General features: G+C 38.0%; 1 protein-coding gene across 1 annotated transcript in view; it reads right to left on the bottom strand.

Moving 5' to 3' along the window:
• Nucleotides 1-18238, bottom strand: part of Ccdc73 (coiled-coil domain containing 73) — a 125400-nt gene that overhangs the window by 85687 nt on the left and 21475 nt on the right. The window contains exons 3-5 of the mRNA XM_075961628.1: nt 7370-7441; nt 5439-5474; nt 3906-3980 (exon numbers count right to left, since the gene is read on the bottom strand). Coding sequence (XP_075817743.1) covers nt 3906-3980; nt 5439-5474; nt 7370-7441 — 183 coding nt within the window. The remainder of the gene's footprint in view (nt 1-3905; nt 3981-5438; nt 5475-7369; nt 7442-18238) is intronic.

Here is an 18238-nt window from a genome sequence, read left to right as displayed (position 1 = left end):
GAAAGTTGCTATCCAATTATTGCCAGCACCTGGTAAAGTATTACATTATTAAAGGACAAGAGAGGAAGAAAACTAAGTAACCAGGAAGTAGAGGAGGCAGGGGAGGGGCTCTGTGTTAAAAGGTCTTTGTCAGGTGGGTTTGTGTCAGATCTGTATCTGAACGGAACTTTACCTGAGCTTCTTCAAGTTGAGGTGGGGGAGATGAGACTCACAGTGACCCTTCACTGGTTTACTCTGTTCAAGCCTTGTTTGACAGATCAGATACTGTGTAGTATGTGACATGTATTATGTCACCAGCAAGACAAAACATGTCCTTACACCTATTCAAGGGTCAGCCATATGAAGGAATTTATTTTGCTTTCAAAATAGTCATGATTCAAATAATTAGATGCTGTATATATGACAGCAACTGAAACAATCTAAAAAGAATAAATTACACCAAAATTAGCATGCTCCTTTTGAAAATATTTTAGTAAGAAAAGTGTATTAATTTTTCAACACTTACTCAAATTTAAATTGGGCCTAAAATAAAGTAAGAAAACACAAATTAGGGCAGGAGAGATGGCTCAGTGGTTAAGAACACTGGATGCTCTTCCAGAGGTCCTGAGTTCAATTCCCAGCAACCACATGGTGGCTCACAACCATCCATAATGAGATCTGGTGCCCTCTTCTGGCATGCAGGCAGAACACTGTATACATAATAAATAAATCTTTTTTTTAAAAAAAAAAAACAAACCACAAATTAGAAAGGGTGTTTTTGTAATAGTTACAGTGTTAGTGATTTCTATTTTCTTTTTTTTAACAGACTTAATTAACATTATTTTTCTTCTATAAAAATCTTTATGTGGTGGCCATAGCTGGAGTCTAGGTCCTCTGAACAGAGACTCTGTTGCAGGTTTAAACAAGACAGTCAATGAATTCCTGATAAGAAGACTTGGTGAACACAAAATTTACTAATTAAAAAGAAAAATGAAGCCGGGCGGTGGTGGCACACGCCTTTAATCCCAGCACTTGGGAGGCAGAGGCTGGCGGATCTCTGTGAGTTCGAGGCCAGCCTGGTCTACAAGAGCTAGTTCCAGGACAGGAACCAAAAGCTACAAAGAAACCCTGTCTCAAAAAAAAAAAAAGAACTAAATTTTAGTTAAAATTTCCAGTGATGATAAAGAAATACAGGCAAGAAAAAAGTAGTCCACAGAAGAACAAAAACAAAGTCTTAAAATTACTGACTCATACTCAATAATCATGTCATATCTCACCTTTTATTTCTCTGAGCAATGTTTTATATTTTTCAATCAGAAAACTTCACCCCTAATATTTTAAGCATTTTCTAAGAACAAAGATTTTGTTCTATACAACCCCAATACCAATTACACCCAGAGAAATAGTAACAATAATTTTTAAAGTCTAACAAATAGTTCTAACCAGGTCTCCCCTCTGAAACCTTAGTCTTTCCTTGGTGCAGGATCCAATCAAGGACTATGTATTGCATATAGTTTCTCTCTAAGCAAAAGTATTTTGCCTTTGCTTTTTTTTATGACAGTGAATTTTTTTTGTTTTGATACAAGGTATGTATGTAGCCCAAGATGACCTCAAACTCATAAACCTTCTGTCTCAGCCTTTTAAGTGCCAAAACTATAGGTGTGTGCCACTACTACTTACATTGACAGATTTTAATATCCCAAGTCAGCTGTTTAATGGGATACTCCAAATTATAACTGAATATCTTCTGTATTTTCTATGAGACCGAGAACAATTTAAGGGCAAAAGCCATAATTTCTTAGCCTTTATATTTGCAGAAAATAAGAAATTCACATGTTGCAATTATTCAATTAATGCTAGAATCTTTGTTCTGTTTTTGAGACAGTCTCTCATTGTTTCTTCAGTGTTCGATTGGTATAAGCTTGTTGTGAAAAATTACACAGATAAAGGTATGTGCTCCTTATGTCACAGTGACACTGAACCCAAGGAATCAGCAGCAGCAATTTTACACTTGATCTTCTTATTTGTTCTCTGTAAGCAATGCTATCTATATGGTAATACTTTGAAATCATAAAAACATTTTCTGCAGTAATATTTCCATTTTGACTTAATTTTAGTTTTGTAGGCTCAAGGCAGAAATCTTTCCTCTTTTATGCTCACCGCTGTATCCACCCCACTAAGAAAAGTGTTTGGCACATAGCAGACTTTCTGTGCACATGTACTGAATAAATTACCAGTATGAGACTAAACAATTTAAGGGCAAAGGCTATCATTTCTCAGTCTTTAACTGCAGAAAATCAGGACTTCACATGTGTAGAGTAAAAGGGCCAGTCAAAGAAACACCCTGACTTGAAACAAAAACTAGTTAAAGAAACATACTTTGGCCCTAAAACCAGAGTCAAGGAGACACACTCTGCCCCTGAACTGAGGTCTTCTGCGTCAGCATGAAAACCAACCAATCCTTGAGCAGACGAACAAGTCAATCATTGATAACAAAATCCAGTCAATCTCTAAATTTGTCCAAACTCTGGGATTGAAATCCGACCAATTCCCACCCAGAAAATCTTCACCCTGGAAAAATTCTGCCCCTAAGAAACCCTATATAAGCCTGTACTGTCCAGTTGGGAGCTGCCTACTTCCACTGAGGCAGAGGCAGCCACTGTCCTGAATTTCTCCCTCCCATACACCTCTTGAATGAATTTTGGTTGAAGACCTTCTTTCCCCAAATTGGAGTGGGGCAGAGAAGTAACAACTTTTCAACTTTTGCCAGAACAGAAGAAAACTGCTATATCTCCCCTTAGCAGAGTGAAGCAGAGTAACAACTTTCACTGGAGCACAGACAACAGGCATTTCTGAGGGGAAACTCCCCTAGCAGAGGCAAGGAGAGCTGAGCTGTAACAGCTCCCTTGGAGAACTACATTCCGGTGGGGAAACCATCCCCCACCAAAACAAACATCCAGGATACCTTTCTCTTCAGAGTTGTAGGTATGGCCTGGCTTCCGACTACTTTTCCTTTCAGAGTTGTAATACTTGTACCATGCAGCAAATATTCAGTTAAGGCCAGAATTTTGTTTGTTTTTGTTTTTTGAGAGAGGGTCTCTCCCTTATGTAGCCACAGCTATCCTAAAACTCACTATGTAGGCTGGCCTACTCAGAGATCTGCCTTTCTCTGTCTCCCAAGTGCTAGAATATTTATTAGCTTTTAAGGGCCACAGATAAATTGTAACATATAAGCCTTACTTGTTTTCCTCATACATGTAATGTTAAAAACTACAGCTATTTACCTATAGTGGTTTGAATAAGAATAGGCCTCGCAGACTCAAATGCTTAGTCACTAGGGATGGCACTATTTGAGAACGATTAAGAGGTGTGGCCTTGTTAGAGTAGTTGTGGCTTTGTTAGAGGAAGTGTGTCACTGGGAGTGGGCTTTTCAAAAGCCCAAGCCAGATCCAGTCTCACTCTCTCCGCCTTTGGATCAGGATGCAGAACTCCCATTTCCTTCTCTAACACCATGTCTGCTTGTGTGTTACCATGCTCTCCACCATGATAAAAATGGACTAACTTCTAATACTGTAAGCAAATCTCCAATTAAATTATTTCATTTATAAGAGCTGCCTTGATCAAGTTTTCTCTTCATAGCAATAAAACAGTAAATCACCTATATTGCAGTAACAAACAATGAAGGCTACTTTAATATACATATACTATATGTATATGTGTATTCTACTTAATATCTGTATATACTATTTAATATACTATAATATTTATCAAACAAAAATTAAAATTTCAAATTATGGTACACAAGTAAAAGTATTATATAAATAAAATGTAATAAAAACTATTATTAGCTTTGTTAGCCATGCTGCATGGTGTTTCACTGACGCATGCTAATAGAAAATTGATTTTTAAACTGTAAGTTACTTTACCTGCAGTGTTTTTAATGTTTCTTTCAATCCTTCAATTTCTTTTTCTTTGATTTCTTTAGCAAGTTTGTATTTTCCCTTTAAGGAAAAAAAAGGTCACACTCCAATATTTTATTTTTAGCATAAATATAAAAGGAGAAAATAGAACTCAAGAACCAAAACCTGTATTTTAAACCTAATATTTCACAGACTTTAAACAAACTTCTACATGACAAAGTATACTTATAACAGCCTTTAAACATCAAACACTCTTCCAGGACAGGCTCCAAAGCTACAGAGAAACCCTGTCTCAAAACACCAAAAAAACAAAAAAACCATCAAACACTGCAATAACCTTTACATAATTATAATTATCATAAAATAAAATGTTGTAACTATAACTCAATTTATAAGAACACTTTTAAGCAAACTTATAGACACTATATAATTATTAAATTCTTACATAGAACATACAATCATCTCTCAGAATTTACAAGGAACTGAGTCTAAGAGTCCCTCTATAAATACCAAAATCTAAGGATGCTCATAGTGTTTGCACATAACCTACACACATTCTCTTATATACTTCTAATTATCACCAGATTAGTTATAATACTTAAAATAATATAAATTATATATAAATAGTTGTCATAAGACACTGGTTATGAAATGATGTTGTGAATAAAATCTCTGTATCCAGCACAGAAGCAATTTTTCTTAGCTAGTATTTTTAATTAGTGTCATTAAACCATGCATACAAAACTGTAGATGCAGAGGGGCAAATATATTCTAATTAATAACACATAGGTGCATCTATATTACGAGTATAAAGATAAGGAAGAATTTTCCTTAAAAGTCTCTTGCTTGAGTATGTGTATAAATTAATATTGTAAATTCTATGTCCATTGGCATACTTAACATAATCCATGTTAATTGTTAACATTAGAAAATATGCGAGGCAAGTTTCTTGACTTGTTAGAAATCATGACTCTTCTCTAAATTAGCTGGCAACCAGATACAAATCATTTCAAGAGTTTATACTGAAAGCAGTTGCTCACACTGGAAAGGCACTAGAGCGGTGGTTCTCAGCCTTACTAATTCTGTGATCCTTTACAGATCCTCATGTTGTGGTGACCCCCAGCCATAAAATTGTTTTCATTGCTACTTCATTACTGTAATTTTGCTACTGTTGTAAACATCTGATATGCAGGATATCTGATATGTGACTCCCCAAAAAGGCCATGACCCACAAGTTGAGAACCACTGCACTAGAGCATGGGATGACCATAGAAGGAAGCACTTGGGCAGAAAAAAGCACAATTCCTTTGGGAGCTGAAGAAGCCTGAATTCTAGTCCCAGTTTTACCATGTAAAGTCATCCCATCTGTTGAGCCTGAATATTCTCAATCAGAAAATCATAAAGTCAAGCAACATGATGATCTGCTTATAAGATTTTAATCAACCAACATTCTCCATTATTTCATTACTGACACCCATTTCTATTATTGTGAATAGTGATGCTAAATTCATTTAACTATATCTTAAAATAAATAGCTACCTTTTCTTCTTCCAAGGCATACATCTTCATTTGCAGCTGGTAAGTTTTAAAATTAAAATACAGATAAGTAAACTAGTGATTTCTGCTCATCAGGAAGGATATGAAAGCATTTTATACTCTATATTGAATTTATACAATTTGAACATATTCTCACATTGAGCAAACATAAATAAAGGAAGAGAAGGAAAGGCAATCACTAAAGCACATAAATAACTAAATCACATTTAAATATCAATAATTCCCTTGAAGTTTGGTTTAACTCTCCAAAAATCTTAAATGTCTGAATATTTACTATCTACTTTTAAGCAATATCATGTATCATTTTCTAAAGGTATAAGTATATGAAATCACAGCATTTATATTTGCATGAGCAATACTTACATTCTGAGTTTGATTAAATACTTATGATAATGAAATTAAAATGACTTTTATTACTTTAAAAATGTCACTCTAAAATAGCAAGATGAAAGTGAATATGCCAAAGGAAAAAATAAAATATCCTAAGTAGCATTAAGGACTTTAACAAAATTGTTAATACTTTTTCTTTGAGACATCTCTATCTCTCCCACACTCTTCATTTGCATCCAATAGTTCTTTACTTAAAAATAAGCACGGGCTGTGAATGCAGCATGGTGATAAGAACTTTCCAGCCATGTGAAAGGCCTGTGTTTGAGCTCTAGTGCTATAAAACAAACAAATGTGAGAATCTGAAGATGTCTCCTGAGGGTACAAGGACCTTCCGAGGTACTCGGTGTCTTGTGACGGCAAAGACTCAGACTTTGCAGTCCAGAACTCTGTGTTACACTTCTGCTTCCTAACCCTTCAGCTAAAACTCTTACAGCATTGGTTAGAATTATTTCAAATTAAAAGAAAGTTTGCCTTGTTTAACACAATTCATCCCAAGATATAAATTATCACTAACCTTAACCAACTATGATGTTAGGTACACAGGTTTATTTCTTTGTGTTTCTTTTTCTCCACACATAGTTGTATGAAAATGAAGACAAAAGAGAGGGAAGAAAGAATGAGAACAGTGGGATATAAAGACAGCATTCTAGAAGGTATTGTATTTTCTGAGTGTATTTTCCTAAGCTAACATTTGCTTTTGTTGTCGCTGTTTTACAGGAAGCATTATTTTTTGCTAAGTCAAATTAATGCCAATGAAAATCTAAGCTAACATTTTCTAATAAGCAGAGATGAATCTGAGAAAGTCAAAGATGATAAAATTAAATTAATGAAGGTATAGCCTTCATTACTTTAAAACGTTTTAGTTTTATTTTCTTTATTTTTCAATTACTGGTAGCGATTATTCATGGAGATTTCAGCAGAGAGCAAAAAGGATCACCTCTTCTCTCCCTCCTTCATATCCTCTTTCTTTTGGGGGTATTGTTGTTGCTGCTATTCGCTTTTTGTTTTGTTATGTTGAGACAAAAGTCTCTCTATGTATCCAGCTGGCCTGGAACTCAAAATACAGACTAGGCTGACCTTGAACTCACTGAAATCAATCTGAACTCACAGAAATCCATCTGCTTCTGCTTCCTGAGTGCTAGGATTAAAAGCATGTGCCACCATGCCTGGTTTCACATCTTCCTCTTAATATTTTTAATTACTGGTGAATTGACCCAAGCACCATGCATGATTCAAAGGAGCAGTATGGGAAAGGGATGGCAATAGCATATTTTTACAAAAGAAAGAGGATGAATGAGCACATATCAAAATTATTAAGGACAGATAGATACATCTATATCACCAAGAAAACATTTTTCCAAATTTCTCTACACTAGCATGAGTTATAAGTAAAAAATTTATTTCTTGTTTTCCATAATGTTCTTTTGTTTTCTGTATGTGCAGAGAATAGTTTATCATAATATTCACTGCAAAGAGAAAAAATACACAATTTTCAATTGTAGTTAGTCCATCATAAAAATCACCTGATTTTTAAAAACTTCCATTGCTTCCTTATGTTGCTTTATTAATGCCTCCTTTTGATTCTGAAGAGTCTCCTGTTTTTAAAATTATGAGAAAAGGAAAAAAACATTATGAGAAGTTAAAACAAAGTTTGTTAAGTTTTCTAACTTTAAAATTCAATTAGGTCTACAGTTAAAATAAGTTAAGCATAGGCAGCTGGGGAGATGGCTCAGAGGTTAAGAGCACTTGCTATTCTTACAGAAGACCCAGGATCAGCATCCACATGGTAGCTCAAATCATTGGTAACTCCAGTTCCTAGGGAATTGGATACCCTCTTCTGACTTATGTGGGCACCAGACATGCCCATGATATACATATGCATACAGAAAGACAAAACATCATATAAAAAATAATCAAAATTAAAATATTTTAAAGCATATTTATTTCTATTTATTCCCTTGAAATATGACTTTAATCAATTTCATTATCTTTTGGTGATAAAATTATACATAAATTTTGGTTTCATTTGCTTATTCATTGCACACTGCTTTTTAAATTTTTGTACTCTACCTACATCAAGACCCAGCAATACCACTTTTGGGTATATACCCAAAGTATGCTCAACTATGTTTATAGCAGCATTATTTGTCATAGCCAGAACCTGGAAACAACCTAAATATTCCTTGACAGACAAATGGATAAAAAAAAATGTGGTACATTTACACAATGGAGCAGAAAAAAATAATGACATCTTGACATTTGTGAGCAAATGGATGGATCCAGAAACCATCATATTTTGTGAGGTAACTTAGACCCAGAAAGGCAAATATCATATGTACTCACTCATAAGTGGCTTTTAGACATAAAGCAAAGGAAGACCAACCTACAATTCACAATCCCAGAGAACCTAGACAACAAAGAGGACCCTAAGAGAGACATACATGGTTCTGATCTATATGGGAAGTAGAAAAAAGACAAGATCTCCTGAGTAAATTAGGAGCATGGGGATCATGGGAGAGGGCAGAAGGGGAGGAAATAGCATAGGAAGGGAGCAGAGAAAAATATATAAAATAATTTTTTAAAAATTTAGACTCTAGAAACAGCTGGCTTCAAACTTTCTTCAATGCCAAGCCAGATGTGATGAAGTGCACCTGTTGTCATAGCATATGGAAGCTGAAGATTAGGTATTCAAGGCCCACCATGGTTCCAGAGACTGTTAGGCTAAGCTGTCAAGAAAGAACAAAAAGAAGGAAAAAAGAAAGGTAAGAAGAAGGGAGGGAGAGAGGGAGGGAGGAAAAATGGAAGAAATTCTAACTAAATTGATTAAAATTAACAGCCCTAGTATACAAGAAGAATTGTATAGTCTTGGGGTTGGAATTCCTAGAGAAGTCAATTTATTATCTAAGTATATATTGTCAATGACCTTTACTTTTTTTTTGAGACAGTGTTTCTCTTCAGCTTTGGAGCCTGTCCTGGAACTAGCTCTTGTAGTCCAGGTTGGCCTCAAACTCACAGAGATCTGCCTGCCTCTGGCTCCCAAGTGCTGGGATTAGAGGCATGCGCCATCACTGCCCAGCCAACATTTACTTCTTTAAGTTGGCCAAACTATTTTTTGTAAAACCAAAATAGAGCAAAGAATTTCACTTTTTTTCTATTATCTTTGTTTATGTGTGTTGTGAGTTCAAGCCTGTATGTGTTCTGTGGGATAATGCTCTTATACACTTTATAGATCATATAAACTCATATTGGTTTAATAGAACACTGATTGACCAGTAGCCAGGCAGAAACTATAGGTGAAGCAACCAGACTTAGGAGAATTCTGGGAAGAGGAAAAGCAGAGATGCAGTCATAGCCAGATGCAGAGGAAGCAAGATGAGAATGCCTTACTGAGAAAAGGTACCAAGCCATGTGGCTGAACATAGACAAGAATTATGAATTAATTTAAGTTGTAAGAGCTAGTTAGTAATAAGCCTGAGCTAATAGGACAAACAGATTATAGTTAATATAATCCTCTGTATGTTTCTTTGGAGCTAAATAGCTGAGGGGCTGAGCGGGACAGAAACTTCTGTCTACACATGTAGAAATATGAGCGGCGGGGCTGTGTTCCCAGCACCCCGGCCGCCTGCTCGGCTAGCTTATGCCCGAAATAATTACACGGACACTGTATTCTTTTAATCACTGCTTGGCCCTTTAGCTCTAGCCCTTACAGGCTAATTCTTACATCCCGATCAACCCATCTCTAATAATCTGTGAGCACCGGTCTTACCGGGAAAGATTCAGCATGTCTAACCTAGCGGCTTGCTTCATTGCTTGCGTCTGCCTGGGAGCTGGGAGCATGGCATCTCTCTGAGGCGTCTGCTCCCAAGAGGAGAGCTGTGGAGTCTGAGCTCACTTCCTCTTCCTCCCAGCGTTCTGTTCTGTTTACTCCTCCCACCTATCTTCTAACCAATAAAATGGGCCAAGGCAGTTCCTTTATTAGCCAATGACCTTCCTCCATCATTTCCCCTTTTTCTGTTTAAACAAAAAAAAAGGAAGGCTTTAACTTTAACATAGCAAAATTATATATAACAAAACAGTTATCAAGTAAAAGTTACAATAATATTTATCATAACTAAGGAAAACTATAACTATAACTAACTATTCTTAACTCCATCAAATACTCCAGAAAGATACAATACTACCTAAGCAAACAAGAAAAAAGCAACTTTTAAAACTCTAGAAATGGCAGAGACATCTCGCTGCCTGGACAGTCACCCAAAGTTCCTCTGTACCATGGGGGCATCCATCTTCAGCCTTCAGGCCCATGGTATCCAGCAGACATTTCCATAAAGCAGGAAAATTCAAAGTCAGTTCAGTCACTATCTGTTGTGTCCTGCAGAATGTCTCGCAGACTCTTCATGAATCAGGAACCCCGAAAGATCATCTCACCTTAGGCAAGTACAGTAGTCCTCTCTCTGCGGGTTCTCTGTGTCCAGTTTATGCAATAGTCCAGGCAAGAGCAGTTTCTTGCCCAAATGGCTATCAAACTCCATAAGGTGCCTCTTCGATGCCCATCTTCCTCTTGAAGTACATTGGTGCTGCCAGGAGCAGAGTGTCTCATTGTCATGAAAAGTCCTCAGTTATTAAAACATTAAATGTCCTATTCTGTAATCTTTGAAAGACATGAAGAATGTCTATCTAAAATATATCTCTATATATCTAGAAAATCTAACTAACATGACTGCAAGCTTTACTATTATTGATGATTATCCATTAACAACCTATATTTCCTAATTATACAGTACATATTTAAACGAACTACACAATCACAATACCTTAATCAAAATCAGAAACACTTATATGAAGGAGGAAGGTCATTGGCTAATAAAGGAACTGCCTTGGCCCATTTTATTGGTTAGGACATAGGTAGGTGGAGTAAACAGAACAGAATGCCGGGAGGAAGAGGAAGTGAGCTCAGACTCGACAGCTCTCCTCTCAGGAGCAGACGCCTCAGCAGAGACACCATGCTTCCAGCTCCCAGGCAGACGCACGCCATGCCCCAGCTCCGACCCAGGATGGACTTAGGCTAGAATCTTCCCGGTAAGACCGGTGCTCACAGATTATTAGAGATGGGTTGATCGGGATATCAGAATTAGCCAGTAAGGGCTAGAACTAAAGGACCAAGCAGTGTTTAAAAGAATACAGTGTCCGTGTAATTATTTCGGGGCATAAGCTAGCCGAGCAGGCGGCTGGGGTGTTGTGGACGCAGCCCCGCCGCCCATATTACTACACTTATACATATAACAAAATTGACCTTAAATCTCTATCAATAAAGCAAAATCTATACTAATGCAAATTATTCATATCTATATCATATCCCCCTTTATATGTAAAAGAACATTTATAAACTATATTTGGGAACATGGGCACAGTTTTTTCTCTCCAAACTGCTTCCTGCTGAATGGGGGCATCGTTAATTAGGTCTTTTAGGGTGTAACCTGTATGCCAGGTTTATCTCAGTTGGCAGTTGAGTGAAGTAATTTTTTGAGGGTGTTCACAGGAACCTTTCGGGAGGTCATGGTCTATCATACCAAATCGGGATAGATGCAATCCACAGGGTCTGGTCCACTGTGAAAACAAAAGAAGACCTGCTCCAAAGCATCATATCCTTAGACCCAAATTTTGAAATCATAATACCCTTATGATATCGTTCTGGTTCCATTTGGCAGTCCATATAATGAAATGTCTGTCTGTACTTAGCTCCTTTACAGTCAAAAATTTTAAAGAAAACACAATGTACATAATCCAGACTCTCTGTGAATTTTCCATTTTTACGTGGCTTATTTTTCTTTATTTCTTTTAATCTCTTAACTATCTGTACTCTGTCTCTTTAAAGACTTTACCTTTTTTTTAAACCATTAACTTTATTCTCTATATTCTTTTTCTTTTCTCTCTCAAGCCTACGTACATTCATCCAACAGTGTGACTCATTTAGTGGTCTGAATCTGTCCTATTGTGAATCTGCAATTTTTTACTATCCAGGAGCACTTTTGATTTGCACCTTTAAATCATTAGGCGCTTAAGAATCTAAGCTGTGACATTCCTAGGTTAACTTTTTGCTTTTTGAGAGTATATCTTTCACCTGGAATAACTCTGTAGACCAGGCTGTCTTTGAACTCTCAGAGATCTGCCTGTCTCTGCCTCCCAGGCATTGGGATTAAAGGTGTTTGCTACTACTTGAACTCACAGAGATCTGTTTGTCTCTGCCTTTTAGGCACTGGGATTAAAGGCGTGTGCTACCACACCTTGAAGTCACAGAGGTCTATCTACCTCTGCCTCCCAAGTGTTGGGATTAAAGGTGGGTACTACCACACACAACAACTCTCTTCCTTTTTTTGTTTTTTGCTTTAAGAACTTCAACTTTTAGTCTGCATATATTTTTAACACACTTTAAACCATTCAGAAATTTTCTCTGTCTTTGAATCTCTCTTTACTGTATATCTCTTTTTTTCTGACCACATGAGTCTTTAATTTACCAAGCAATCTCAGTAGGACTAAAGGCGTGGCTTTGACGGCTGGATCCAGCCCATTCCTTAGCTTTCCAGCCTCATGGCTGAGGTACTGGCTGTAGCCATGTTCAGTGCCACAAGTCTAGTGTTTCAATGTCCTTGCCATCAAACAAGCTGCAACAGACAACACTCAAGTCCTCTCTCTGTTGCCGGGCCTCCTGCCTCCATCAGTCAGAGTTTGCCCTGGCAGGATGGCCCAGAAAGCCGGCATTTTAAAACAACACAGGTTTGTTCCTGCTGCTGAGTCAGGAAAATTTCAAAATGGAGGACGTACCATTTTGTGCTAGCTCTGGGGCCACCAGGTAGGAGCGGCACTCAGCACTTTAATTCTGAGACTGAGTGTGCAGCACAGAAATTCTTTACATCCAAGTTACATCCAAATCTGACACGCAGAGCACTGCGCAGTCTGAAAACACGTCTCTGTATGGTGGCAGGAATCCGCCATGCTCTTCCACCTGCCTAAGCCTGATTCTGCCTTCTGCCCAGGAGCAGGCGGGGAGCTCTGAGTCATCGTCATGGTCTCAGAGCACTCTCCTTCCGATCCCAAGGGGGAACATAAACATCCAGTCCCATAAAATCCATTGAAATGCTTTAAATCCAGAGTTCACGCTGGCAGCACAGCCCCAAGAAGCTGCGCTTTAAATTGATACAGCGTTTTTTTCTGCTGCTGTTGCAGAATCAGGAAATCTCTCTACAGCACGCCACCAACAAACAGCAAAAATCTGTGTTAAACTCTCTCTCCCTTATTTTTAAGCCTTCTCAGGTTTTTTAAGTGGGTTTAGCCCCACGTTGTGTGCCATTTGTAGAAATATGAGTGGCGGGGCTGTGTTCCCAGCACCCCGGCCGCCTGCTCGGCTAGCTTATGCCCGAAATAATTACACGGACACTGTATTCTTTTAATCACTGCTTGGCCCTTTAGCTCTAGCCCTTACAGGCTAATTCTTACATCCCGATCAACCCATCTCTAATAATCTGTGAGCACCGGTCTTACCGGGAAAGATTCAGCATGTCTAACCTAGCGGCTTGCTTCATTGCTTGCGTCTGCCTGGGAGCTGGGAGCATGGTGTCTCTCTGAGGCGTCTGCTCCTGAGAGGAGAGCTGTGGAGTCTGAGCTCACTTCCTCTTCCTCCCAGCGTTCCGTTCTGTTTACTCCTCCCACCTATCTTCTAACCAATAAAATGGGCCAAGGCAGTTCCTTTATTAGCCAATGACCTTCCTCCATCATACACATGTGCCACTAAGGCAAGTGTGGAGGTCAAAAACAACTCAAGTGTTTGTCCACCTTATTTGAAACTAGGTTTCTTACTCACTGCTTTGTACTTCAGGCTAACTGGCAATCAAGTTTCTAGGGACTGACCAGTCTCCACCTCCCCATTTCACTGTAGGAACACTGGAATTTATACTATCTCACCTGGCTTTTAAATGGGTTCTGAAAATCCAAACTCAGGTCCCCATGTTTACAGCACTTTACCCAGGAGGCCATTTTCCTAGTCCCCAGGCACTTTTTTATTGCATTTATATGATCCCATTTCTCACCTCTCCCCTATTTCAGGTGAACATTATATGTCTGATTCCTTAGGTTTAATATTTAATTTAAAGTGTTTTCTATTCTATTTATTTCAAAGTTAAGGGGCTACAGAGGTGGTTCAATGGTTAAGAACACTGCTGCTTTTCTGGAGTTCAGAGCCTAAAAGCACTAAACTTGGTTTGTTGTTATTTTTTCCTAAATACTTTGTCTTGATACAAATCTTGTCCCTTTTTCTATTTTTTTCCTCATCCCCTCTTGATCACTTCTGTACTTTACAAATCCAATTTATATGCCAATCTAAGTCACCCAGATGGACCAGAGCCTCTTTAAGATAATACAACTCATTGTGGAGTTTAGCAAGACCACAAACACTCTCACACACCCATGCTAGAACCAGGGTTCCTCCTTCTCAACTATGAGGAACAAACAGTCCTAACCAGCCTGGTGAACTGGACATCATACCCCATTTCCCTTATGCCTTGTTCCCTTGATTTCATCTTTACCTTACTTTCCAATTCTTCATTGTTAAATTTTTTTCATGGGTCCCAAAAATTTAAATGCCACAGGGAGATATTTAACACAGATACAATTTGTACTCTCTTTTCCTTACACCTCACCACAACCCATCTGTAAGAAATGGTAAGCCAGAACCTCCTTCTCATCGGCATATCAGCATCTGGCATGTGATCTCTCACCAGTGGGCCAATTCGTGTGAGAATCTCGTGCAGTTGCCACATGGTTCTGATTTCAAGACAGCAACAGCCATGGCATGCCTGGAGGACAGTTTTCCACAACACACACAGGATATTTATTCTATTTTTACATATTATTCATTTTTATATTCATATATAAATACACATTAACATTTATTTTATATATTATTTATATATGTGTATTTTAGGATTTAGATGTAATATAATTTTAAATGAAAAATGATCAGCCAAGTTTGGTGGTATGTACACCTAGCACTCAGAAAGCAGAAGCAGAAGCAGGTAACTCTGTGAGTATCACTATTAGGAGCTATGGCTTTGTTGCAATTGGTTTGGCCTTGTTGCAGGAAGTGTGTCACTGTGGGGTAGCCTTTGAGGTCTTATATATGCTAAAGCCATGCCCAGTATCCCAGACCACATCCTATTGCCTGCAGGATCCAGATGTAGTTTCTTCTCCAGCACCATGACTGTCTGCATGCTGCCATGTCCACTATGATGATAATGAACTAAATCTCTGGAAATGTAAGCCACCCCAATTAAATGTTTTCCTTTATAAGAGCTGCCATGGTCATGATATCTCTTCATAATGACAGAAACCCTAACTAAGACAGGCACTCTCCCTAAATTAAATCTAGGTTCAATCTTATTTGTTTATAGCTAAGTTTTCTAATGGAAATAGGAGAACTATCAGACATGCTACAACAGTCTCCACTGACCTCTAGATTATGATTCCTTAACAGAGGTAAATCAACCAAGATGACAGAACTTATCTTACTCAGCAAAGCTTGCCAATTATCATGAGAGAAGTGAGTTAACATTATCACTAGGTGTGCATCTGTAGACAGCCATGATTTCAGAATACTATAGAAATAAGGAGATTTTAGATTTAGAACTTCAACAGGAATCCAAGTTGTAAAGTCAACCATCAGTGTTCTAATGCTTCCTGAGGGCACATATGCACTAAAACGGATAACCAAAAGCAGAAAGCAAATGCCCTAGCTAATCTTCACTGATACGTGATCCTGGGCTCTGTAATACCCCAAAGCCAAATCTTTTCAGAGATTTTTAAAGGCTATTTGTAATGCTCACAATGGGCTCCATGCTATAAAGAAAGTGGTTGTAAATTACACAAGAAATCACTTTCAGGACACTTTAAGGATAAACACTTGGTGGCACCAGAGGACCTTAATGGATTTTCTTAAAAACCTTTACATGAAACTACCCATCAGAATAAGGACTGACTGGAAACAAACTCAATTATAGCACCAACAGAAGTTTTACTAAGATTGCTGAGGCTGTCCCTGCTGATACTTCCTGCGTCAGCAGAGCCCTCCTGGTTAAACTGTCATTCTTGTATATCCTAACCTCAGCTCCTGTAAATGGACTTCCTAAAATTAACCCTATGATGGGTTCTGACTGTGTTCTCATCATTGCCTACTTCTTCCCAGGATGGACTAAAATAAAATGTCTTGCCATGGAGGTACCACTGTGAAAGTAAAAAGAATTTCTTGATGTTGTGTTTCTAAACAGGCTCTCTAGTGACAGAGCATTCAGAAATCCTTGTAAACCCTTGCCCCTAATTCAGAAACTCACTGTCTCCATCATCTGCAGTCTTAAGGGAAAACAGAGCCCCCCGATTTGAGGTATTTCCTTACTTCAGTCAAACCTAGTAAAGTACTAGGTTTCAAAATCGTATCAGTACTGAATGTTAGCACATATCTTCTACATGACTAAAAACTCAAAGATGTCTTCTGAAAATGACTCGAAAGAAATGAAATACTTGAAAACCATGTTTGAAAAAATTGTATCAATTACTTTGGCTTTCAGCACAATATCTAAATTCCAGGGCATAGATCTTGGGATCTCCTAAAAGAACAGATATTAGGTTTCATTCTTCAACACCTATAGTTCTTTGCTACCAAGTGATTTAAGACTAGAAAATAAGAAAACTGTAGAAACAGACCGTCTTAGGAAAACAAAACAGAACAGCTCCCAATCAAAGGGAATGTGTCAGCAAGGCAAATACATAATACAGACGGCCTTTATTCCTGCGCCTACATAATATATATACATAATACAAATACATAATACAGACGGCCTTTATTCCTGCGCCTACATAATATATATACATAATACAAATACATAATACAGACGGCCTTTATTCCTGCGCCTACATAATATATATACATAATACAAATACATAATACAGACGGCCTTTATTCCTGCGCCTACATAATATATATACATAATACAAATACATAATACAGATGGCCTTTATTCCTGCGCCTACATAATACATATATATAATACAAATACATAATACATATACATAATACAAATACATAATACAGACGGCCTTTATTCCTGCGCCTACATAATTATATACATAATACAAATACATAATACAGATGGCCTTTATTCCTGCGCCTACATAATACATATATATAATACAAATACATAATACATATACATAATACAAATACATAATACAGACGGCCTTTATTCCTGCGCCTACAGAGTGAGGTCTACATCAGGAGTCAAGAAACTAGAATCTGCCTGGGATAGTGGCACACGCCTTTAATCCCAGCACTCAGAGAGCAGAGGCAGAAGGTGAATCTGTGAGTTCCAGGCCAGCCTGGTCTATAAAGTGAGACCTCCTAAAAAAATAAAATAAAATAAAAAGAAGAAACTAGGATCTGCAGGTCAGATTTGACCAACTACTTGTCCTACAGGATCTGTACGTAAAGAATTGTTTTTACATTTTTAAACAGTTGCGAAGAAAACCCCCCAAAAAGAAGAACATAGTTTCTCATCTAAGGGGTGGCTGCCCATGGATGTTAGATAGTTGTGATGGAAGACTATCTGATCTACAAAGTCTGAAATATTTACCATATGGCTCTATAAATAAAAAGCAAGTGGTCTGTAGAGAGCCACACCTGATGGCAATGTAGAGAGCTGCGTGGAGCCACCTGATGGTACTGGCTCCTGCCCGAAAGCGGGTGCTCTTTATGATAATCAACTCCTATGGCTAAGGCCTGACGTATGCTATGATCACACAATGATTATCAGCTGCCTGCATATGCGTGAGCCTATGGGCAGTGCCCACCTGGCAGTTTGGGATTGGCAGCCCATGCCTACTTAAGGGCTGGGAGAGGTTTGCCCAGGGAGAGAGGGGAAGAGAGAGAGAAGTGTAAAAAGTCCTGGAATAAGACTGCAGTGAGAAGAGCTCCGGTAGTCACGTCATCCTTGCGGGAAGAGGGTGGCCGTGACAGTGGTCTCCTAATCTAGGTCATCAGAGTCACCAACTGCAGTGCTTTATGAGGGTTTTAATTCCTTATACATGCCTAAATATTTTATTTCCTCTTTGTTGGCAGTCCAGAACCTTAAATGAGTAAATGCATACTATTTCTTAAGTGATATCTCCAATTGTTAGCCTCAATATTGCTTTCCAATTTCTCGGCCACCTGGGAGATGACTGAAGTTGTGACTTAGAGACAGTTTCTGTTCTCTTGGTTTAAATTGGTGCTCTTAGCTATTAATTTAGGATAACTGATAATAATCATTTTTCCTTGCATTTTTCCATGTTGGCATGTTCAAATATGGGAC

This window comes from Microtus pennsylvanicus, chromosome 2, assembly GCF_037038515.1.
Source record: "Microtus pennsylvanicus isolate mMicPen1 chromosome 2, mMicPen1.hap1, whole genome shotgun sequence".
Lineage (NCBI taxonomy): Eukaryota > Metazoa > Chordata > Mammalia > Rodentia > Cricetidae > Microtus > Microtus pennsylvanicus.
The sequence above is the reverse complement of the archived record's forward strand: the minus strand, read 5'-3'. Positions and strand labels throughout refer to the sequence as shown.